Here is a 25,937-nt window from a genome sequence, read left to right on the forward strand (position 1 = left end):
TCTGGATTAAGCACAATCAAAATCTTGTGGCAAAATTACCAAAACATTCCAAAATCAAAATAGAAATTTTTTTTTGGCTTTCAGGCAATTGGGGTTAAGTGACTTGCCCAAGGTCACACAGCTAATACATGTCAAGTGTTGGGTCTGAGGCCGGATTTGAACTCAGGTCCTCCTGACTTCAGGGCCGGTGCTCTATCCACTGCGCCACCTAGCTGCCCCTCAAAATAGAAATTAAAAAAAAAAAAAACCCAAAAACCAAAACCAAAAACTAACCACTTCTTTCACATTCTCCGTGCTGCCGCTTTTCTTCACTGAAGGCTAGTGGTCATCCCACATATTTATTCCTAGGGATACACTTGGGGACACATATCCACATACAGGCTGATAGCCCTGTTTTGTTCCTGGCTAATTGATCTCATCTCCTCTGCTCAGACCAAAAGTCCCTTAGCATAATGGGACCCAATCTTCTATCTTTAAAAGAAAAAAAAAGGGGGCAGCTGGGTGGCGCAGTGGATAGAGCACCAGCCATGGAGTAAGGAGGAACTGAGTTCAAATCTGGCCTTGGTGACTCTAGGCAAGTCACTTAACTCTAACTCCTCACCAAAAAATAAAACAAAATAAAAAAACAAACAAACAAAAAAACCCCGCAGAAAAACAGTTATCTGCTCCAATATTGAGCTGGCCCCTGAGAAGCACATAAAAAAATAAAAAACACTGTGCTTGCATTGAAGCAACCTATAAGTCTAGCTGAGGAGACATTGCATACACATAAAAAGAGATTACTAATAATGTAAGGCAGAAATGCTAAGTTTCATATGAAACAGCATAAATAGTAAATGCTGTTCAGAAGGGGAAATCCTGAAGGAGTGAGATAATTTGAGGAAGTGATATCTAGCTGGGCCTTTTAAAATGAAAAATGAGTAAAATTTCAACTTGTTTTTTGTTTGTTTGTTTTGGGGGAGGGGATGAGAAGGGAGGAGAGTTCACACTGTGATATACAGGGTGAAGACAGAGGAAGAGAACACTGGAAACCCTATGCTGGAGGAAATCATATTATGTATGCAAGGATAGAAGAACTCTGACAATGATCAGGATGGAGAAAAGAATAAGTGACAGTCTTGTGCTTGTCCCCAGAAGCTCACCAACAATGACAGCTGAGCCACCAGGCCTCAACTAGTTGCTACAGAGACCTGGCCAAGCCTTCATCTGGGTTCTAATTTAGGAGGATGAACAAGGCAGCAACATCCAGAGATTTCAGAGTCGGTGTAGATGAAGGCAACATGCAGGGCACACAGGCCAAGGGCAGATCCACAAAGTAAGAATGTAGTTTGGTATAATACAGTGTGTGCACAGAATATTCTGGAGGATTATGGCACACTAAAGTGAAAGTTCTGCCACAGACCAGAGCTACACACAGTAGATGACCCATAAATAATTAAATAATGGCCTGCTTATGACAAGGTACTAGGCATCATCTTTCTCCACCTACACAAGGAAATGGAACCCATAGGGGGTGGGGAGAAGAAGTCGGAGGGGGAGAAAACTTAAAACTCAAAATCTTATGGAAATGAATGTTGAAAACTAAAAATAAATAAGAAAAAAAAGAAAAGAAAATGGAATCCATCACCCAATCTCAGTAAGTAGAAGTCTGATTGAATCTCCCCTACCCCTTCCCTAACTCACAGTCCCCACCCCAGGTTAGGAAAAAGGGTAAAAATAAAATCCATAGGTCTACCTTGCCTTGCAGAGAAACTGCCCAAACAGAGAGTCGACCTACAGGTTCATCTGTGATTTCCCATCCTCCAATGGAGAGATCACTGAAAGGGTCAGGTAGCTGTTTGGGGTCATCGTGGGATGGAATCTGAAACAAAGAGGGAAGAGCCCACAAGGACACCAACTAATGGGACCATGAACACTCAAAACTTTCCTTCCTGCCCTCCAAGTGAATGCAATATCCAAGAATTTTTAATTTGTTCCCCAAAACCCTTTATTTCATGTTTATTTTTAAATTCTGTATCACCATCATTACTAAAAGGTCCAAAGTTTCTATCCTTCTTTGACCTTTCCTTCCTTCTTCTTCTATTAGCTATGCCTGACCCATTCCCTACCAGTCATAATGCAGCAGACACATTTGCCTAAGATTCTTCAAGACAAAGACGTGTCTATTTCATTGTTATGTAAGGATATAGTATTATAGTTGTGTAAAGTGAATTCCAAGGGCAGCCAAGTGGCACAGTGGATAGAGTACCAGGCCTGGAGTTAGGAAGACTCATCCTTCTGAGCTCAAATCGGGCACTTACTAGCTGTGTGATCCTGTGCAAGTCATTTAACTCTGTTAGCCTCAGTTTTCTCATCTGTCAAATGAGCTGGAAAAGGAAACGGCAAACTATTCCAGTATCTTTGCCAAGAAAATTCCAAATGGGGTTACGGTTACGGAGTCAGACATGACTAAACAACATCAACAAACTGTGCATTACACATACATGATATATATAATGTACTATACAAATAATATATATATATGACATATATAATGCACTATAGGCAAATATAATACTACACACGCATATATATACACACATACATATACACACATGCATACATATACATTATATATATATATATATATATACGAGATACAAGGACTGGAAAGAAGAACTAGATCACATACAATCTTCTGTTCTACTTTTTATTCTAAAACACTCTTTTTTGGTGTTCATCAAATTCAGAATAAATTTTTTTTTAAATAGGGACTATATCTGTTATTTCATTGGCATAAGGAATTCCCTCTACTAGGGAAGGTCAGTCCCTTCTCTGCTTTTTTCAGAGACCTGCCTAGAGGCAGAGCACTGAGGGGCTAAGGGCCTTGTCCACTGTCACACAGCCAGGGAGCATCAGAAGCAGGGCATGAACCTAGATCTTCCTGGCTTCCTGGTCAGCTCTCTTTACTCTATAACTCAGCTTCTCTATGACGTTCGTTTTATTGGCGTCTTTTGTTTTTATATCACCTCCATTTACCTCTTCCTTCTTTCCCTACCTCCAATCTCCATAAGCCAACCTTGGAATAAAGAATAAAAAAGGGGAAAAAAATAGCAGTTTATCAAAAATAACCAGAAGGACCTGAATGCAAATCCCACCTCTGACCCATATATATACCTGCATGATCTTGGACAAGCATATAACCTTATTTAGGCCTCAGTTTCCTCATCTGTAAAAAAAGAGGGTTGAACTATATGGACTCTCAATCTATGATTCTGTGACCTAAAGGGGTGAGTGGCTGAGAGAGTATAGATGGCTTAATTCAAACCTATCTCCACAAATGAGAACCCCGCCCCCACATACACACATGAAGAGAAAAAGAACTAGGGGTGTGAAATAAAGAAATTCCTAAGCTGCAGTATATATCCACAGTGTGTAAACAGACTATTTAACAAAGAATATAATGTAAGTAGTAAAATATTTTTTAAAAAGGAGGCAGAGGGAGAAAAACACCCAACTTAAAAACCCACATTCTACTGATGGTAGGTCAATCAGGTTAATTTTACATGTGAATGACAGCACTTAAATGGGGCAGTGCAGGCTGTGAGGCATGGAGGGCTAACATGAAGCATAAGAAATGAGTTCAGTTGAGAATTTGGAAATATTTATGATATTTCCACATGCAATATCTAATATCATGCTTCTTGGCCCTGGAAAGAGCTTTCTTTTGTGACCTTCACTCAACTACTTCTGATCCACAGAGTGATGGATCCAAAAAAAAAAAATGGAGCAAGGAGACCTTGGCCCAAGTGTCCCGGGACTTGTATCTCCTGTAGCGAATCCACTTCCGCCGCCGCACACAGGAGTTCCATTTCTTGTCCCTGGTGTAGGTGGCAGGAAAGTCCATGGCATACGTCCATCCCTGAAACAAGAAGGGAGTTTTCCTTTGTGAGATTCAGGTGGTAGAATGTGGAGAAAGCACTGGGGTGGATGGTCAGGACATGAGGAGGGCAGAAGGGAGATGGGGCAGGGGATCCAGAAAGAGACAACATCACACACAAGCACATCAATCATAGCAGAACAAGCAGGGATTGCACACACAGCAGTGGCCAGGGTGGGGGTGGGGGTGGGGGTGGCAGCAGGAGGGAGGATGCTAATTCCAAGTGGTACAGAGGGGAGAGCAGCATTTCAGAGGAGGAGCCTGGCCAAAGACGTCAACTTCTTATAGGGAATCTAAGTGGGTGGGTATTTGAGTCACCTACCCCTTTTTCGGTGGGTTCCCCTCCAAAATTTTCATCCACGTACCAGTCAGACTCCCACTCCCAGTGTGGTGATGGCAGCACCAAACTATCCAGCAGTTGGTGCTTGAGCCCACTCACGTCGCTCCACTGCCAGCGGTCACTGGGCATGAGCTTTTCACAGAAACCACCGACCGGATTCCATCGCTACTCAGGAGAGACAAGGGGAAAAATACAGCCTTCAATTGTGCTTTTGACAAAAAAAAAGTAACAAAACGGTGTTGGATTTAGAGTCAGGTTTTTGGTTTCAATCCTGGCTCTTAACACTTAAAGAGTTATATGACAGTAGACAAGTCACTTAATGCTTCTAAGCCTCAGTTTTCTAATTTGTAAAATGGGGTAATACCTCCAGTATTTAGAACTCAACAAAGCTGTTACTAGGTTTAAATCAGATAACAGGTGTGAAGCAATTTATAAACTTTAAAGCCCTATATAGATGGCAGCTATTAATGATGATGATGATAATAATCTATGGTTTGTTTAACCAGGGCTCTGGATTGAGATAGTTGGAAGAGAAGCCTATAGATAAGTATTCTTCTAGGAGCGGGAGGGAGTTACCTCTGGGACAGTAATTAGTTACAGCTTTTTGCATTTTTATTTTTCTTTCTATAACAATTCTACATATATTATAACAATAATTAATATTAGTATAGCACCTTAAGATTTGCAAGCAATACATTTTATGTGTTATCTCATTTAATCCTAATTCTAACCAGTGAGCTAAGTACTATTATTATCCCTATTTCACAGCCTCAATTTCCTCAACTGAGAGAGTGACTTGCCCAGGGTCACACACCTACTAAGAGTCTAAAGCAGAATTTGAATTCAGATCTTCCCAATGCCAAGTCGAGCACTCTATCCTCTATGCTACCTAGCTTCACAAAAATTCTATGAGTGAGGCAGGAGGGGCAGGTATTTCTCTCATTTGATAGATGATATTCTGAGCTAATGAGAGAGTTATGGACCTTGTCTAGAATCACACCACTGGTTAGTGGCAGAACTGGGACTAGAACCCAGGTATCCTAACAATCTAGTCCCATGCCTGAAAATACTGCCTAAGCACAGAGGGACTTGATGTTCCATGAAGACTGTCTCTCCCTAGTAGAAAGGCTCTGGCCATGTCCCAGTAGAGGAAATATTTACATTTACATTGAAATCTCAGCCCCAAACATCTTGAAAAACCAACTAATCCTCAAATATCTAAGTTGCCTTTCTTTGTATCCCTGACACTTAAGAAAGTGCTTGGTAAATAGTAAGGCTTTAATAAACATCTATAGATTGAGTGATGAGAAACTCCACCTTCTGATATTTTAATTCTTATTTATTTAGGCTGGGACATAAAAGAGGAAATTAAACTTTGGTTTGTTGGAGAAAGAGGGAAACAGGAAGAAATAAAAGAAGGAACTGTTTTCTCTGTCTGCCAAAAGTTAAGGGTTATTGCTCAATTTCGCTTTTCGTAGAAACAGACTGCTAGCACTGGAAGGGACCTTAGAGATCAAGGTGGCCAACCCCAACATTTTACACAGGAAGAATGTGAAGCCTAGAAAGATGAAGTGACTTGCCCAAACTCACCCAGCACCACGACTACTATTCCTGATTTGGAGCCCAGGGATCTTTCCATTACACAATGCTCTTCTTGCATTTTTTCCTTTTTAACTTTAAATCAAACCAAGTTTGATTTAATCATACAGAAGGCAAGTGAATTTTAACCTAGTTCTGGGCTCTCCGTGGAGATGGAACTCTGGGGATCCCCCACCTGGTTCTCGTAGGTTTCCTCCCGGTGCCGGATGGGGACATCACTGGAGCACACATACACGTAGACTTGATTGTCACAAGCGATCCCCCAGCAGCACTGCTTTACTGCGCTGACTCGCTTGAATTCTAGATGGGCATCCTTGCAGAGTTCCCAGTACTGGCCAGCTGTGGCAAGTGTGTACACTCTCCCAAAAATATCCACAGCCCACAGCAAGGAATTTGGCATGGTTGGGCAGCAGCTGAGCAAAAGAAACACCAAATTAGTACGTAATCAGTGCCTCCAGTCTTCCCCACCTCACCATTGGTCCAGCTAAATAGCTCCTACATGTGAAAAAGCCTGAATAACTCACAGGTGGCAGGCTTTCATAAATAATTAATAAATGATGCTCATTCATTCACATAGAGGGCATTATGCACATTCTTACTACTAAATTCAACTTCAATGAGGAAAGCATTAGGGGTTTGCTGAACAAGCCCAAAGTGACTAAAGACCAGTGAGCCTGACTTTCATTTCTGCAAAAATTCTAGAAGACATTATTATTCAAGAAATGGCTAATGACCAGGAAATAGTGATCACAGAGACAGCATGACCTCATCAAGAATAGGTCATGCCAAACTGACCTTATTTCCTTTCTTAACAGAATTACTAGATTGACAGGCCAGGAGAATGAAGCAGTCAAGAGTTTACTTAGGTTTTAGTAAAACATTTGGCAAAGTCGCTAATTTTTGTAAAAATGATGGAAAGTTATGGACCAAACCATAATACAGCTGGCAAGACTTAGACCCAAAGAATATCTATTAATGTTTCAATATCAACTAATTCATTACATTTCAATCTAATGCCTCCTGCTTTCTAGCTCAGATTCAGACCTACCAAGCTGCACCCCAGACATCCTATGCCACTGTAAACATCTTTTTAGCAGTCTCTCCCCAAAATTTCCCCTCTAGCTCTAGGAGCAATAATCCAATCAACACTACCATTTCTGGAAAGAACAAATTAATTAATTGCCCTTTTGGCTCTCTATTCTCCATTCCTGCAACATTACAGACCCAAACACCACTCCAGGACTCCCTTATATGCTTTATCTTATTAGAACGTAAGCTACTTGAGGGCAGGGACTATTGGTGTCATCGTCTTCATGGTAGTCATTGTCATCATTATCACTAGCATTTATGTAGCATTTTAAGGTTTACAAAGTACTTAACAAATATCATCTCATTTTATCCTCAAAACAACCCAGTGACAGAGGTGTATTATTATCCCCATTTTACAGATGAGAAAACTGAGGCAGACAGAGGTTAACTGACTTGCCCAGGGTCACACAGCCAGTAAGTGTCTGAGGCAGAACTTGATCTCAGTTCTTTCTGACTCCAACTCCAGCACTCTATACACTGAATCTCCTAGCTGCTTTTTTATATGTATTTCTATTTGTAGCACAGTGCCTGGTTCACAGTAAACACAAAGTTTTTTTCATTGAGTCAAGAAGTTCTAGTGACTCCCTATTGCATTTATTTATTTATTTCTGGGAGGCAATAGAAGTTAAGTGACTTGTCCAGGGTCACACAGCTATTAAGTGTCCAAGGCCTGATTTGCATTCAGGTCCTCCTGACTTCAGGGCCTGCGCTCTATCTACTGCACCACCTAGCTACCTCCTTCTCCCTCCGCCCACTACATTTAAGATAAAAATACAAAACCCTCCCCTCTGCATGATACATGAAGACCTTCACAATTTGGCTTCAGCTTACTTCTGCAGGCTTATTATATATGACTTCCCTTCACACACTTTAAGCCAAAATGGTTTACATGATGTTGCTCACAAATGATTCTGTATCTCTCACCTTCTAACCTTTTGCACAGGTAATCCCCCGCCCCTGGAACTCCCTCCCCTCCCTTCTGCCTCATTAACCTCTCACTTCCTTCTAGGCTCAGCTCAAATTGTACTTTCTCTCCATGAAGCATATCCTTATCTCTTTGACTGTTAGTGCCCTTTACTTTGCATGTATTTAGCATTTTCTTATCTATGTAAAAGCTCCAAGGGAATGTAAATTCCACGAGGATGGAGACTTTATTTTTTTGTCTTTGAATTCCCTAAGAATTGAATTCCCTGGCATAAGGTGCGTGCTTAATATATGCTTATTAAATGAATAAAGGTCTATTTGGCCCTATGCTGTGTCACATACATGATATCTGGTGACTTCAATGCAAAAGTGAGAAAAGAGGACGGCAGAAAAAAACATACTGGAAAGAATACAGAAGAAATGAGAGGCAAAATACTACTTGGAAAATTCATGCTTTTACATTACAAACACTTTCGTCCACAAAAGAACTGGCAGGCCAACAATAAATAACATACAAAAAATTAAGTTGATCATAATTTAACAGAAAAGTAAAGATTTGTTATTATTGCAAGGGTCTACCCTGAATCAGTTACTTGTGTACAATCAGACAACCAACTCACTGAAGAAAAGATCAGAATGGTAAAACACTAGAAGAATGAATAATAGTGAAAAAAAGACACAGCATACCATTAAAACAACTCAATTGAACTATTTAAATAAGTAATTGATAACAAAAACTAAGAAATGAATAATAGAAATGACACAGACACCAGTTATAATAATTTCACATGGAAATTTAGTTGGTATAAATCAATTAATACAAGACCAAAGTATTTAGGAAACACTAGTCAGTATGCACAATGTATTTATCCAGTAGAGATAAACAAAGGCAATACCAACTGAGAATATAAATTTATGTCAAAAATCTTACCACAAAAAATGATGGATGATTTCAAGCAATATAATCTCATAAAGCGGAAATAAGCAGTGAAAGATAAAGCCAGTTTAGAAAAAGCTTGACAAAATATCCAACTAAGCCAAATCATCTCAAGTAAAAAACAGAAGGAAAGACGACGACAACAACAACAACAACAACAAAGAAAATGGAAAATATGTGCAAAAATTACTATGACAAACTGCTTTTACCATCAAGGACAGTAGAATCACCACATCTGAGCTCTAACCTCACAGTCTCTGGAAGGGGAGGTAGAAATGGTATTAAAGAAAATAAAGCTGGGTGGAAAGTCGCATTGGACTATACAGAGACTATTGTGCTGGAAGTGACAGAATGGTGAAGACTGATTCACAAGGAGAGGAAGAGGCTCAAGGTATAGGAAAAAAAAATCTCAGTTCCTATTAATGTCAAAAAATTTGAAGGAGAAAACAACTATCAAGCTATATGTCTACTTCTATAAAAAATTTTGTTAGGCTAATTAACATATAAATCAAGGATATCCTCAATGACAATACTGAAAGAGAACATGCAAGCTTTTGCTAGTAATGTTCAACAAAGGACTACATCTTTACCATTTCACAATTGACTCAAAGTGCTGAGAACAAAGGATCCCACTGCACATATTTGTTAAGCATTTAAAAATCATAATAAAACTCCACTTTACAGTCTCTTCCAACAAGTTATCTCCTATTGATACATCAAAATTATTCAAATTTCCTTGAAAGATATAACAGAGCTAACCCTGCTCAATGACCTTCTGATTATAAACATCAGGAGTAAAATAGAGAAATGTTTGCCAAAGGCACTCTCCACTGTGAAGGAGATGCAGCCTAGAGTTCAAGCTGAAGAAACAGATGGTAAGGTCCTCTAGGTGCTCCAGTCAAGCAACAGTGTGCTAGTTCATTAAGACCTGCAACTCTGCAGTGTCTTATGGAAAATATTCATTACCATTCAAATAAGCTTATCTGGAGACTGGTGTAGGAAAGACCAGAATGAAGAATGTCTACTGCCCAGATTATGTCCATGAGTAGGTGTATCTGGGACAGAAATTACAAATGGACAAGGAGTTTAGCCCAGAGCTGAACAGAAGAGAAGGGTAGATTGCCTCACAAAAAAAAGAAAAAAAAGGATGTACCTCATTCCCCTCACAGCAGAGTACCAAGTATAATGTCAAACATGGTGGCTGTGCTGGCCAGTTTTGTTGAATTTTTTTTTTTATTCTTTGTATACAATGGCTTTCTGGAAAGGAAAGGAGGAAGGAATATATTGGGAAATGAAGGTGATGTTTTGAAAAGTTGCCAATAGAAATTTTAGAAGGAGAAGAAGGAAAAGGGAAAGGGGGAAAGGGAAATAGGGAAAGAAAAAAGAGAAAAGGAAAGAAAAAAATCATACAGTGGAAAATGGAAAGGCACATAGGCTGCATTAAGTACTAAGGTGGAATTTTAAGGAAGCAAAACATGTCATGAGGGTAATGTGTGATAGGAAAAGAAGATGGGCTGTTCACATGTGAAGTGATAATAGATAGACAGCCAAGGTCCTCCACTGCTCTACTTGGGATATCAGATAAAAATGAGGAAGGCCTCCCACATGTTGAGTAGATCTCCTATGCCAAACTTATAGGAAAACATGGACAAAAAAGTTCCATAGGAAGGACCAGCATGGACAAGTTGCAATTGAATTGTCAGAGGGAATATTCAAATCAATGAAACTATAGAACCACTTGAACATCTGAATAAATGTAAAGCCTCCAACTTCAGTTAAAAAAATCAACTTCACAAATACAATATAAGAGAGGTATGAAAAAAAAATGAAGGTTTTGGTGGAATGCAAGTTCAATCTGAGTCAAAGGTGTGACCTGTCAGCTAAGAAAACTAATACATTCTTAGGCTGCATTAAGAAGAGAATATTATCGAGGGCAAGAGAGATGATAGATACTCCTACTACTCTGCCCTGACCAAACGACATCTAGAATAAAGCATTTTGTTCTAGAATCTAGACACTACATTCAAGGAAAGGTATTGATAAACTGAAGAGTGTCCACAGGAGGGCAACCAGGATGATTCATTTATTTAATGGGCATTTATTAAGTGCCTACTGTGTGCCAAGCACTATCCTAGGCTCTGGCTACAAATCATGCCAAATGAGGATCAGATCAGAACTGGGGATGTTCAGCCACGAGAAAAGAAGATTATCTTTAAGTATAGCAAAGGCTGTATTTCAATTGGACAAGGGAATCCTTTTGCTTGGCCCCAGAAGGCAAAACTGGGAGCAAGCCGTGAAGTTACATGGAAACAAATTCAGACTTGATGTAAGCAAAAACTCCCTAAAAACCTGGGGAATTTGAAAAAGAACACTGGCTCTGGAGTTAGAGAACTTTGAGCTTCAATCCTGCCTGGGATGCTTACTCCGATCCTGTGCCTGAGGCAGGGTACCTTGGGCAAATCACTTAAGTTCAGTTTCTTTGTTGATAAAAAGAGCCAACTGGATTACTAGATGGCCTCTGACGTCTTTCCTAAGATCCTATGAATTAGACTACCCCAAAGTGGAATAGGGTAGGGAGGAAAGTGGGCACAATGGGGGGGTAATGGGGACAGATTGGGATCCCCTTGACTGGAACTCTTCAGCCAAAGTGGAGTGACAGATTCTGTGCTGGGTCTGCTATAGAAGGCATTTTTGTTCAAGGACACACTGGACTAGATGCCCCTGAGGTTCCTTCCAACTATGAGAGGCTGTGATTCTATAAAGTAGAATCAGGTCTTCTCTGTTTGCCTTTTTTCTGGAGGCTGACCCTACTAAGAAACTGATCCTAAATGCCTTGAGGTCAGGTCTCCCTCGGTTCTGCCTGAGTATACACTTGCATATGTTACTAAAAACCATGGAACACTATGGAATTATGATATCTCAAATATCCACTTCTCTCTTCTGACAATGTGGACACTTAGATTGTCAAAATATTTTGGAGTTATTCTGTTTTCCTGAACTAAAGCCCAGCAAGCAGGCTGTGTCCTGAGCTTGGCATAACAATAATCCTTTGTGCTCAGGATGATATCACCTGTGGCAAAGTGTTTTGCTTGGACCAGCACCAGGTGTTCACTGAGGGATTTAGTTCCCCCTATTTCCCAGGTGCATTTATGGGACGTTCACAATCCCTGTGTCTTGTCATTTACAGGTACTACACTCCTGTTCCAATCACAGAACTCTGGTTCTGTGCCCCACATGGTGACACAATCCCCAAGACTTGAGACAATACTGTTTCCACAAGGCCTGGGGGGACAGTAACTCAAGATCTAAAAATGATTATGTCACAGTCCAGCCCAGGAGGTATATGAGACCTGCTTTTAGTTTGGCATGTTCCCTCTTTCTTGGGGAGGGCGGGTAGCTTCCATATGCATGAGTCATTTCCCTCACTTTGAAATTCATTAAATTTCTGTTTGTTTCCTGACTCTCCTGTCTCTAGCCTGCTCTGTTTGCTTGGGCCTGGTCACCCACAGGTTAGAGGCTGGTTCCAGTCTAGCAAACAAGATGCAAGCCTTCTTCACCTCACACACGGACTACTGCAGTAGCCTGCTCATTGGTTTCCCTGCCTCAAATCTCTTCCCACTCCAGTTAATTTTCTACTCAGTTGTCCAAGTGATCTTTTAACCCCACGTGGTACTCAATCAACTCCAGGAATTCAGGTCTTTCAAAACCTGAGAGGCTGGGGAAAAAGATCTTTCCATAAAATAAAGATCTTTAAAATGCCCAAAGGTGGGAGACATATTAAGAAGGAGACAAGGAAGAAACGAAGAAAAAGGGAACCCAGTACAATCAAGGGCCAATCTGTGGAAGATGTACAGAGGAGAGGATGTAGGAAATGAAATGGAGGAGAAAATTAAAAGTAGAACACAAAAACAACATAAGACACCAAAAATGAAAATGCATAATTATAAAAATACCTTTATTTACATTCAGAAATTTCCAAATAATCACTTACTCAAAACCAACAGAAATGAGAATGCTATTTTTCTTGACATATTTTAGAAAGTTGGTATCTACTTTCAAGTTCTAAGCTAGTATCCTTGAAATAAATATAAGAATGACAATTCCTTAATTAGCAACCAACAGGTCAAAATGATAAGTCAAATTTATTTAGAGAGTGACTTCTGGGAGCCAAAGATGGCAGAGTAAGCAGTAAACGGTTGCAACTCTCCCATACTCATCTCCAACAACCATAAAATAGAGCCCTAAAACCTGGAACAGCAGAATGAGCAAAAAAGATGGAGTGAAACAATCTTTTAGCCCAAGAAACTTGGAAGATCAGCAAAAAAGGTCCATCTCATTCCAGGGAAAGGGGAGTGCAGCCCAGGATGGGAAACATCTCAGCAAGCCAGCAGCAAGCCCTACCTCAGCAAACCAGCAGATCCTGAGCCCCAGTGTGGTGGAGTAGGCAAACACCAATACCTGTACAACCACCCCGCCACCCACAGCCTTAGCATAGCCAGGGGACCAGCAGACTCCAGCTCTGAGAACCACCAAGTGCTCCAGTATAGCCCCAGGAAAACAGGTAGATGCCTACCCTACCAGTGCCTAAACAAACAAGCAGCCAGGGGTGTGCCACACTTCAGCATAGCCCTGGGCAAACGGTTTAGCAACTCTACAGGTGCCTAAGCAAACAGGCAGCCACCAGCCACCACCCTACCAAGCTTTGGTGTAGCCCTGGGCAAAGAGGTAACCTCCAGAGGCCTGACCACCATATGCTTCAGTGTAGCAATGGGGAACCGAAGAAACACTCCACTGGGCCTCAGCACACACCAGACATCACCACTGGGACCCCAGCTTAGCAGGAGGTAAGCTGCCAGACCCCTACAGCCTCCAGCCAGTCAACCCCCACCCCATGCCTTCAGCAGTACCAGACACAAGGGCCCCCTGCGCCTCAGGACAGCATCAATGCAGCACCAAGTAAACAGCCAGGGCCTGCAGCCACTAACACAAGAAGCTGAAGGCAGTGTCCCAGTCAGCCTAGGAAAAGAACTCAAATTTAAAAGAAAGGAAAAAAAGCAAAAAAAAAAAAAAGGATGAGCAGAAAACAACAAAGAATCTGACCACAGAAAGTTATCATGGTGACAAGACACAAACTCAGAAGAGAACAACAAGGTCAAAACACCTATAGGCAAAACCCCAAAGAAAAGCAGGAAGTGGTCTCAAGTCCAGAAAGATCTCATGGAAGCATTCAAAAAGGAGCTTAAAAATCATATAAGAGACATAGAAGGAAAAATTAGGAAAAGAGAGTGATGCACAATAATTATGAATTTGGGAAAGGAATTATTGATTCTGCAATCGGCAACCTTTTGCTTCTTGGGGACATGTTGATTTTTATTGTATATCACTCATTTAAGAAGCATATGCTTTCTTGTGCTGATTGTTTATCTGTTAACTATACATATATATGTATGTACATATACAAATACTTTTATATACAGACATCTGTCAAGTTAAGTAAAACAGTATTTATTATGTGCCAGTTACTACGTATAGTGCTTTAGAAATATTATCTCAGAGAAAGGCAAAAAACCCAGTCCCTGCTCTCAAGAAGCTCAGTCTATTGGAGGAGACAGTATGAAACAACTATGTACAAACAAGGATAAACTGGAAATAATCAACAGAGGAAGGTACTAATATTTAAAGGGGATTGAAAAAGATTTCTTGTAGAAAGTAGGACTTCAGCTAAGACATGAAGGAAGCCAAAGAGACCAGGAGGTAGAGAGGAAGAAGGAAAAAGTCCCAAGGATGTAGGCAGCCAGTGAGTTGGGAGAAGGAGTGTCCTGTTTAAGGAACAATTAGGAGGCCTGTGTCACTGTATCACAGAATACATGAGAGAAGTAGGATGTAACTTGAAAGGTAGTACAGAGCCAGGTTAAGAAGGGCTTTCAGCTGGGAAACAATTTTTACAGTCAGTGTCTCTGAAATACAAGTCATTCCCCAACTGATAAATGGTCAAAGGATATGAACAGGCAGTTTTCAGATGAAGAAATTAAAGCCATCTATAGTCATATGAAAAAATGCTCTAAATCACTACTGATCAGAGAAATGCAAATTAAAATGACTTTGAGGTACTACATCATACCTATCAGATTAGCTAATATGACAAAAAAGGAATATGATAAGTGTTGGAGAAGATCTGGGAAAACTGGAACACTAATGCATTGTTGGTGGAACTGTGAGTTGATCCAACCATTCTGGAAAGCAATCTGGAACTATACCCAAAGGCCTATAAAACTGTTCATACTCTTTGATGCAGCAATACCACTACTAGGTCTGTATCCCAAAGAGATCATAAAAAAAAAAGGGAAAAGGACCCACATGCACAAAAATACATAAAGCAGCTCTTTTTGCAGTGTCAAATAACTAGAAATTGAGGGGATGCCCATCAATTGGGGAATGGCTGAACAAGTTGTGGTATATGAATGTAATGGAATACTTTTGTTCCATAAGAAAAGATGAACAGGACTTTCAGAAAAACCTGTAAAGACTTACATGAACTGATGCTGAGTGAAGTGAGCAGAATCAGGAGAACATTGTACAAAGCAACAGCAACACTGTTGATGACCAACTTTGATAGACTTGGCTCTTCTCAGCAATGCAATGATCTAAGACAATTCCAAAAGACTCATAATAGAAATGCTATCCACATCCAGAGAAAGAACTATGGAGTCTGAATGCAGATGGAAGCATACTACTTTCTCTTTTTTTTTTCTTTCTCATAGTTTTTCCCTTTGGTTGTGATTCTTCTTTCACAACACAACAAATGTGGAAATATGTTTAATATGATTGTACATGTATATCCTATATCAGATTGCATGCTATCTTGGGGTAGGGGGAGGATAGGGAAAAAACTGAGAATCAAAATCTTGAATGCTGAAAACTAAAAATAACAAATATTTTTTAAAAGGAGTTTATTGAGGAGGTTGGGTGTGTGTGTGTGTGTGTGTGTGTGTGTGTGTGTGTGTGTGAGAGAGAGAGAGAGAGAGAGAGAGAGTGAGAGAGAGAGACACACACACACACACATGATCAGACCTGAGCATTAGGAAGATCACTTTGACAGCTGAGTGAAGAATGGACTGGAATGCAGAAAGACTGAAGCAGGGAGATCAATCAGCAGGCTATTACAACAGCCCAGCTGTGTGGTGAGGTGAGCCTACACCAGGCCATACATAGCGTCAGAAAAGAGAAGGGGGTATATACAGGAGATATTATAAAGGTAAAATCAACAGGACTTGGCAATAAATTGTATATGAGGGCTGAGAGAGTAAAATGTCAAGGGCAAGACCCTTGTGGTGGCAAAGAATTGGAAACTGAGCAGATATCTATCAGTTGAGAAATGGCTGAACAAGTCATGGTATATGAAAGCAATGGAATGCTATTGTGCTGTAAGAAAGGATAAAGCGGATGGTTTCAGTAAAACCTGGGAAGATTTGTATGAAATGATGAGACGTGAACAGAACCAGAAGAATAATCTTCACAGTAACATTGTAAAGATAGTCAACTTTGAAAGATGTAGTAACTGATCAACACAAAGACCCACCACAATTCCAAAAGACTAATGATGAAACATGCTTATCTACCTCCTCAGGGAGAATTGATGGACTTAAGAGTGAACACTGAAGCATTTTTTTCTCTTTAATTTTCTTTTTTTTCCTTTCTTTTTTGGAACATGGCTAATGCAGAAATGTGTTCTATGTAACTATTCGTAATTTTTGTAATCAATTTTGTTTTGTTTGTAGTCATGTTTGTAATCAATTTTGGTTGTTTTTTTTCTTCCCTCCTCAAGGGGAGGGGGAAAGGGAGATAATTTGGAACTAAAAAAAAAAGAATAAAAAAGTTTCTGTGCTTTAAAAAAGAATGAAAAGTCAAGGATGACATCTTGGGTAACTGGGAGAATGGTATAATAGTAATAAGGAAGTGTGGAAGAGGGGAGATGTTGGGGGAGAAGAACGAGCACAGTTTTGGAAACTTTAAATTTAAGATATCTACAAGACATTCACTATGAGATATCCAATAGGGAATTGGAGATGGGAGTCTACAAGTTAGGAGGGAGATCAGGGCTGGATAAGCATATCTGAGAATCATTAGCATAGAGATGATAATTGGATTAATGAGAGCTGATGAGAATACCAAGCAAAATACCACAGAGGAAGAAGAGAAGAGGACCTGGGGATGTTGGGGAGTGGAAGAACAACAGTTCTGAGCCTAGATGAACATCCAGCAAAAGACAGTGAGAAGGGTCAGGTAGGAGAACCAGGAAAGAATAGTGTATCAAAAAGAGGCTGGAGACAGTGTCAAAGTCTTCAGGGAGGTCAAAAAGTATGAGGATTGAGAAAAGGACATTAGATTTGGCAAATAAGAGATCACTGGTAACTTTGGAAAGAGCAATTCAGTTGAATATTGAGGTCTGAACTAGACTATAGAAAGTAAAAAGAATAGGAGGAAAGGAAAAGGGAGAAGAGACATGGGAACATAGCTAAATGGATGGATAAAGAGAAGGAATCCTTTCTCTCTGATTAGATTGCAAGTCCTTTTCCTGAAGAGACCCTATCTTATTGCTTGTTGTATCCACACAGTCTTGGTGTACCTAGCTCTTAGGTGGATAATAAATTTCCGAATGTAGAAAAAAGACTAAACCTAAAAATAGTTAAACCTATTTTTAAGGAATAGCTGAATAGATGGTATCATTTGAATGAAAACAGACAGATTACAGAGAATTACAAATGTGCAAATTACTTGTAGAGTGCTTTTCCCCCGAAAATAACATCTTCTTCTATTTTGATATAAATAGGTCTTCCGATATCTCTCCTACTTCACTATTAACTGTGTAAGCAAACAGCTAATTATGTGTTTGTTGGTGAAGAAGTACTATAGTTTATGATTGGATTTCTATTTTTACAAGTATTTGATAAAACCTCATTTTAGGAAATAAATAAGCAGTAATCCCCATGTAAAAAACAATGGAATAATTAGGATGACTACAGAGAAATCCCTGGAGCTATGGGGATTCCCAATACTACAAGAGAAGAGTGGAATGGAGGAAAGTCTGTATGAAAAGACCTTGACTACTCAACTAAGAATAGAAAGGAAATAGAATTACCCCATTAACTAACTCAGCATCCAGTTCCTACAAGACATTCTTCTGAGAATTAGCTGACAACATATATAGCAATGGTACTCTTAAAAATCAAAATACCTTCCAAAAGACGAAAAGGAATCAATCACTACTGGAAGAATTTCAGGCACTGTGCTAGACTGGAACAGGAAAATATTTAATACTATTATAATATAAAATACATTTTAAGGTCTCTTTTTTCTTAATGAAAATATTAGGAAATAAATATTTCTGTAGTCTAAATGAAGGAAACCTTTATCAAGTAATAATAAACTTTGAAAAATAATGTCTTCCATTAAATCCCTTTTCCAAAGCCTAATCATTTTCTGTTAGGAAACTACTAAAGAAAACTCTAGAGTTCTAGAAAATGGATCAAGGGTGGTAATCAGACTTAGAATTGGAAATATTTTAATATGAAGTCATCTATCTCTACCCTAAATGAATTGAATGATTTAAGAAATTGTGAAAATTTAATTATTTCTCTCTTATATTTAATAACTAATTATTATATCATGACTAAGGTTTTTCCCCTTATCTACTTCCTCATCTAGAAATCAACCAGTGTGGAAAATCTTAGGCAGAGATTTACCCAGGCCAAGATATAATCAGACAGTAAAAGAAATTCTAATTTTGGGCTAGGGTGCATTCCTGCTCATTGTGTTTGCTCAGACAGGTCAGGGAAGTGTTAATCTCTCCCTTTTGTCAGACAGGTGATATGGTAATTGATAAGTGTCTTTGACTAAGATTTGGGTGACCCAAGTAACACTCCAAAACTCTTATTGTAATATACCCCACCCTCTCATTTTAACATTCATTTTATCATTAATTGTTAACCAATCAGTGTTGACTGCCACCCGGAGGAGCACCTGCTCTTCCAAAGGCATATAAACTCAGTCCACCGCCATTAGGGGTCTTTGGTCTAAAAGAGATGGCTAAATGACCACCTTTTTATTAATAAAATGATTAAGCTACTCAGAAATCATGTCTCTCAAACAATTTTTTTTTCTTTTTAGTGAGGCATTCAGGGTTAAGTAATTTGCCCAGGGTCTCACAGCTAGTAAGTGTCAAGGATCTGAGGGCGGATTTGAACTCAGGTCCTCCTGACTTCAAGGCTGGACTTCACCTAGCCACTCCTCTCAAACAAAAACTTTTTAAGTGTCACAAAATGACTCTTTTAGGATGCACCAGACATTTTAAGTGACAATTGTTTGGTTTAAAGAAGCAAAGTGGTAAATGAACTGTTATCTAAACACCGGACCTTTGCTCAATATTAATAGTGAAATTTTCTTTGTTCGGATACGCTGTAAATCCTTGACTTCAAAGTGTCAGAGAGATTTCTAAGGGCAGAGGATACTGCTAATTTGGGTTTATCTCTTTCTAGGCAGAAAAATGCTTAGATAAGAGTAATAAAAAATTAATAAAAAAACTTTCTGGCAGGCTTGTGCTTTAAATTCAAAGTAGAGAATTTTCTTCCACAACTCTCACCTCTCAAAGTAGATCTTATAGATTACTTCTCTCTATTTCACCTTGAGAGGTACCACAAGGGAATAGTCTTCCTCAGAAGAAGCAGGACATCAGACTAAACAGGTTTAGTATCTGACCAAACAAAAACTTACCTAGCAAAACATTTAGTCCTTCCATCATTCCATTAAGAGTATTCTGGTTGCCACCCTGAAAGCTATACACTAATAAGCACTATTACAACTTCTTCCATTACAACCACAAATCTTTTCAGAAGCCAAAAGATGCTTCAAACTCCCAGGAAATGGAATGGGAGTGGAGGTGGGGGTTAGGGAGAGAAGATTAGCTAAACTGAACTTCCCAAGATTCATTTCTGCTAAATTCTGCTCAGGGCAGTGTTTCATGAAAAGACACTTCAGTCGTTATATAATGTGTCAATCAAAAGTCTACAGATTACATATACATTCAACCTAAGATATATGTACAGAAAACACCAAGGGAACTTTAAGACAACACAGTCAATTCCAGGTATTGCCTGGAATTCAACTTAACATTTACTACCTACTACGTACAAGGCTCATGCATAATTAGGCAGCTACATTTTAGCTACTAAGGCTCCTTAGGTTAACAGCAGCAATGAAAGCTAAACCTGACAGATGAGTCAAATTTTCTTTAAAAAACTGACCTTATGTCTATAAACACTGCCCTACACTGACGACTGCACCAGCCAGCCAAATTAAAATAAACTCTTATTTCGATCACAGGCAAGTTAGTCCAAGGTTCTAATTAAGTTTCTTTCTCCCTTGGAAACATGTGTTTGCAGCCACTCTGAGAGTGTCGGTATGTTTTATGGCATTGTCACAAGCAGCATATGTGAAAATCTCCCAGCCCCCTGACCATCTGCCCATAGTAAATCCCACCGCAAACAGGTTTATTCTGGTGTGCCTGACACCCACTTCTCATAACTGACTAGGAAACACGCTGTTATTGAAGAGTTTGATGTCTCCAAATTGTCACAATTCTTTAATAAATGTCAGATTCTATCAAGAGGGCACACAAAGTGCTGGGTCCAAATTGTGCGAGATACTTAGAAGCTGGTTTTGCAGTTACCGCTGCCTATCCGAAAGCTTAGCATAGTGCCTAGCACATGATGGGTATTTAATAAATGCTAGTTGACTATCCCAAGGTGTGAGATGTACGAGAGCAATCCCATTCCCGATTCCAAAAGTGCAGAAAAAAGGAGAGAAGTCTTTTCTCTTCATTCCGCACTCCCTCCACCCCCACCCCCGCCCCAAGCAGCCAATTCAGAGTCCGCAAAGCCATCCGAGGCGGGGGGTGGGGGAAGGGTCCTGCTTACACGAGTTCCAGTTTCTCTGCAAACAGGGCCGGGCGTGAGAAAGCACAGGCATCCACCTCCCCCTACTCTCCAACCCCCCAGCCCCAGTTCTACCTCTTCAAAGTCATCCAGATGCAAAGAAGACAGGAACGTCTTCAGCTCCCTGTTCCACTCCCCACCTCTTCCATCTAAACCTATGCTCGCAGTGCTCGGGATGCTGACCTAGGCCACCCTCCCAGGACTTCTCTCCAGCATCAACACACCTGGGCTCTGGAGCAGCTTGGGAGCCCCGCCCCCTCCAGATGTGATCAGCTCCCCCCATCGCCCCTCTCCTCCCTCCTCCCCGCCCGGCAGATGTGCTACCTCGGTATTCACCTCAGTAGAGGCTGCGAGCTTTCCGCGGCCCATCCAGAGGTGGGCGAAAGAGGGTCTGGAGCGGCTCCAGGCACCGTCAATATCCCCCTCCCTCCATCCGCTCCCAGCCGAGGCGCAGACCTTAGACCCTCCCCGCCCGCGGCCGCCGACCCGACGCAAAGCCCCGGCCCCACTAGCAGAGGGAGCCGCAGGAGGCCTCGCGGCCCTCGGATTGGTCGCCCTCCTCTCCGGCGCAGGCCGCGTGCGCCAGGCGATTGGCTCAGCCCGAGGCTGCGTCAAGGAGTTACATTTGGAGCGCGAGCGCCCCGCCTCCCGAAGAGTGGGGAGGGGCGGGGAGGGAGATAGCAGAGCACTGCGGGGGAGGGGGGAGAGTATTGGTGTAGGGGGAGGGGAGCACAACACAGGAGGGGGCGGGGCCAGACCTGGGAAGGCAGGAGAGAGGGCGGGGCGGAACTGGGAGAAGGGGAAAGGGAGCTGGGAGAGGTGGGGAGAGAGGAGAAGAGGACGTAACTGGGAAAAGGGGCGGGACCAGAGCTGGGAGAAGTGAGAGGGAGGGACTATAACTGGGAGAGGGGGTGGGGCCAGATCTGAGACGGGGGGGCGGGGAGGGAGGAGGAGGCTAGGGGAGAGGGAAGAAAGCAAAGCTGCGAGAGAGCGGTGGACGCCAGAGTTTGGGAAGGAGAGGGGGGCCCGGAGCTGGGAGAGAAGGGAGATCCACTTGCTCCAGTGCATTCTCTGATGTTCACTCCTTTGGAGGATTTCATCGGATTGACTGTGTTGCTTTCTTTTTAAAAAATTTTTAATTAATTTTTTTCGATTAGCAAGTATATATTTTCTCTCCATTCCAATTCCTCCATCCCACCCCCCTCCACTTAGAAGAAAAAACATGAAAAATGAAACCCTTGTGATGAAATAGATATGCATAGTCAAGCAAAACAAAATCCCACGTTGGCCATGTGTAAAAATTGTATGTTATATTCTGCGTGTTGAGTCCATCACCTCTCTGTCAGGAGACTTTGATCCTCTAGCAAGTGTTGCTTTCTTAGTCAAATATCCCAATTTTGCACTGAGGATAGGTGGTCCTGCCTCACTCACCATAATGAATTCAGGAAAAAGGAGAGGGAGGAGGAAAATAACCTCATTCAGAAGGTTATTTTCAGGTAGAGCCTGAAAGCATCGTTTGGCCTGCTGACAACTAAAACTCCTGAATGTAGCCCTTAGGATGACCATCTTTGAAGCTCCATAGGTTCATAGACTTTTTAAATTTTTTTTGATGAGGCAATTGCGGTTAAGTGACTTGCCCAGCTAGTGAGTGTTATGTGTCTGAGATCACATTTGAAATCAGGTCCTCCTGACTGCAGGCCGGTGCTCCATCCACTTCACCACCTAGCTTCGCCAGACCATAGACTTTTGAACTGGAAGAGACCTTCTGGATCATCCACGTTAGTAAGGCATTCTTTTTTTTTTTTTAAGGCAATTGGGGTTAAGTGGCTTGCCCAGGGTCACACAGCTAGTAAGTGTCAAGTGTTTGGTCTGAGGCCAGATTTGAACTCAGATCCTGCTGACTTCAGGGCAGGTATTTTATCCTAGTAAGGCATTCTTAACCTTTTGTAGGTCTTGGACCCTTTGGCAGTCTGGTGGAATCTGCGGAGCCCTTACCAAAGTAACTTTTAAATACATAAACTATGTAGGATTGCAAAGGAAAATAATTATATTGAAATGTGGTTATCAAAATATTTTTAAAATAATCTTACATATCCTAGGTTAAGAACACCTGATCTAGTACAACCCCTTCATTTTATAGGGAAGAAACAAGTATTTATTAAGCATCTAAGTGCCAGGCACTGTACTAATCACTTTACAAATATTATCTCATTTCATCCTCACAACAACCCTAGAAGGTGGGTGGATTATAATCACCCTTTTACAGTTGAGGAAACTGAGGAAGGCACTAATTTGCCCACTGCCACACTGCTAGTATATGGCTCAGGCTACATTTGAACTCAGGTTTTCCTGACTCCAAGCACAGAACTCTAACCACTGTACCACCTAGCTGCCTAAGGCAGCAAGAGGAAACTGAGTCCATGCCAAACTTTTCCATGGTGTCGTGTTGGACCCTCTAACCCTCTTGTTCTGAGTCTGAGGTTTCTTTTCTGAAGATTTAAGAGCTCTGGAATTAACTGGTTCCTTTTTCCTTTAAGGAGACACCTTCTCTCCTGAAATATCCCAGAGGTGAGAAGTAAAGGAGAGCTGGATACTGGCCTGCATGCCTGCTATCTCTCTTTTTATTTAATTTTTGTTTTTGCAAGTTTGCTTTCTGCTTTTCACTGATCTTTTTTCTGAAGGCATGGACATTTTGCAGTTGAAAAGGTCTTGGGAAACTTGGACTACTGCTAGAATCCCAGATTCCAGAAACAGGAACAGACTTTTGTCCATTTTTTTTAGCCTTTTTGTTATTATCTCATAAGCTGTCATTGACTAATGTGAGTCATGAGTCAAAGAGTTCTCTGGGAATGTAAAATGCCTGCTCCTCAAGGACCTCTGATTGATGCTATGAGATGTTTAGAAGATTAACTTGTACAGAAGTCATCTGTGTTCTTGGAAAATAAAGAGGCTCTATAAATTCAGGGAAAGGAAAGGAGTTAATCCAAAAGATGTGGAAGAAGCAGGATCTAGTGTAGTTTTGGAAGAGGAGGGCAAAGAGAGAAGAAGGGAGAATTAAAAAAATAAACCTAAATAACTTAAAAATTGTGAGTGAGCCCAGGGGAGTAGAAGAATTATAGCACCAGGGGAAGGTCTATGACATTTTTTAGATTGGGCAATTCTCAATTCAATTCCATTTTCAACATAGATATGTCTATGTCTAGTCACAAACTGAGATGGAAACATGGACATCATCTATTCCTTTACACTCTTAAAAATAAATAAGGACCTCCTCCCCAAAGAGCTTTTATTTTATAACCATGAATATGCTGATAAATGTTTAACAACCTGCTTCCTCCCCCCAAAAAAAGAATGGATGCTCAACATATCTTAAATTTTAATCTTAATTTTCTTCATAACTTTCTTATTTCTTAACATTCAACAGAACAATAAAGCAAGCCCCAATTTGTAGTTTGCCAATTTCCAAAGTATAAATGCTAGCACTGAAAATTCAACAATTTTAACAGTTCAAACTGACTCCAGCACACCCCTTATTATAGCTTTTGATACTTAACGCATTAGAAATTAAAATATCTTGGGACTCCCTGAAAGGGTATCTGTTCCCAGATCACACTTTGAGAACTAATATACTAGCTGACCTCCAAAGTCTGTTCCAGCTTTATAACTGTGATCTTAGGTAATCCCCTTATTTTGTAAATGAGAAAACAGCCCTTGCTTCAACTCAGGTCTCTAGAATCCCAGTCTAGTGTTCTTTCACCCCATTTCACTGCTTCTTTGACACCTGTTAAATTCTAAATTGCCTCCATGGTTGTAGGGAAATAGTGAGAGGTCAGCCCTGAACATGTAGATTTTAGGGAAGAATAGTTTTTAAAAAGTCAAATCAGTTTTTGGCTGCTTAGCTAATAAGGTAAATCATCGGTTTCATCAGAGGATCCATTCAGTTTTTGACTCTTATTTTGACCTTCTTGTATGTAAGTTCACTACTTACAAAGACTACTAGGTGAGAGAAAGTGTTGCTGTCACAGCATAATTCATCCCCATCTATTGGGAAAAAAATAAACTTCATCTTATTTAAAATAGAAAGCATATTATGTTTTTATTAAATAACTTTTTGCCTAATAAGGTTATTACTGTTGTTCTATCTAATGCCTTTTCACACTATATTTACCTAGCCCTAGCTTGTGTTTCACATCTCGTCTAGCCATCCGTCAGGAAACCAGGGCCTACCCGATGTGGGCTTGCTGTCTATACTGCTTCTGCCCCTCCCCTCTCCCCTCACCAGAAACAGGTACCTTCCAAAGGAGTCTAGACTCCACTCAGCTTTGGTATACAGCCTTGAGGCTGAGCTCTCTTGTTAGATGGGTAAGGGAGCGAAAACTGACTTAATCCTCTATACCTAGCTGGCCCCAGGCTAGGCTTCACATCCCATCCAGCTGTCCTCCAGCAAAGCACAGCCTACTCCATTCTTGCACTTTTCCAATTTCACTTTCTTCCCACTCCCTCAACCGCTTTCCATTTCTTGCTTTTACTCTGGGAATGAAAATAAAATTAAGATTATAATTGCTACGGGAAAGAGTGTAACACTTGATTCACAATCTCTATGACTTCTCAGACCAAAATTCTTTTTACACATATACATCATACATACATACACACACACACATACATATATACATATTACCTCATATATATATATATATATATGCTGGGTATATATATCACCATATATTCAAATATAATTTCCTTTGTGGTAAGAGCTATCTCTTTTTTAAAATTTGTATCTCTAGCACTTAGTACAGTGCCTGGCATGTAGGAGGTGTTTAATAAATGCTTATTCATTCATTCATTCTTAGGGGGTGTTAAAAGTCCTTTGTACTACCCTATTCATATAAAAATGTGAATAATTTATAGTATGGTATAGTATAGTATAGTATAGTACAGTACAGTATAGTACAGTACCATACAGTATAGTATAGTATAGTATAGCATAGCATAGCATAGCATAGCATAGCATAGTAATAGTATAGTATAGTATAGTATAGTATAGTATAGTATAGTATAGTATAGTATAGTATAGTATAGTATAGTATAGTATAGTGTAGAATAGTAACCTGATCTGAAGATGGGATCAGCTAACCA

General features: G+C 40.4%; 1 protein-coding gene across 4 annotated transcripts in view; it reads right to left on the reverse strand.

Moving 5' to 3' along the window:
• Window positions 1–21,328, reverse strand: part of TECPR1 (tectonin beta-propeller repeat containing 1) — a 67,400-nt gene extending 46,072 nt beyond the window's left edge. Inside the window, exons 1-5 of one of the 4 annotated variants that reach the window (XM_020965411.1) lie at window positions 21,135–21,328; window positions 6,034–6,271; window positions 4,242–4,424; window positions 3,779–3,901; window positions 1,736–1,861 (exon numbers count right to left, since the gene is read on the reverse strand). In XM_020965411.1, the coding sequence (XP_020821070.1) occupies window positions 1,736–1,861; window positions 3,779–3,901; window positions 4,242–4,424; window positions 6,034–6,258 (657 nt within the window). In that variant the 5' untranslated portion in view covers window positions 6,259–6,271; window positions 21,135–21,328. Of the gene's footprint in view, window positions 1–1,735; window positions 1,862–3,778; window positions 3,902–4,241; window positions 4,425–6,033; window positions 6,272–20,873; window positions 20,994–21,122 lie in introns of those variants that run through there. The other 3 variants (XM_020965409.1, XM_020965408.2, XM_020965412.2) reach the window with 3 other exon arrangements.
• Between the last annotated feature and the right edge of the window lie 4,609 nt (window positions 21,329–25,937).

The sequence above is a fragment of the Phascolarctos cinereus genome, unplaced genomic scaffold (assembly GCF_003287225.1).
Source record: "Phascolarctos cinereus isolate Bilbo 61053 unplaced genomic scaffold, phaCin_HiC Scaffold_4;HRSCAF=312, whole genome shotgun sequence".
In the NCBI taxonomy this organism is placed as follows: Eukaryota; Metazoa; Chordata; class Mammalia; order Diprotodontia; family Phascolarctidae; genus Phascolarctos; species Phascolarctos cinereus.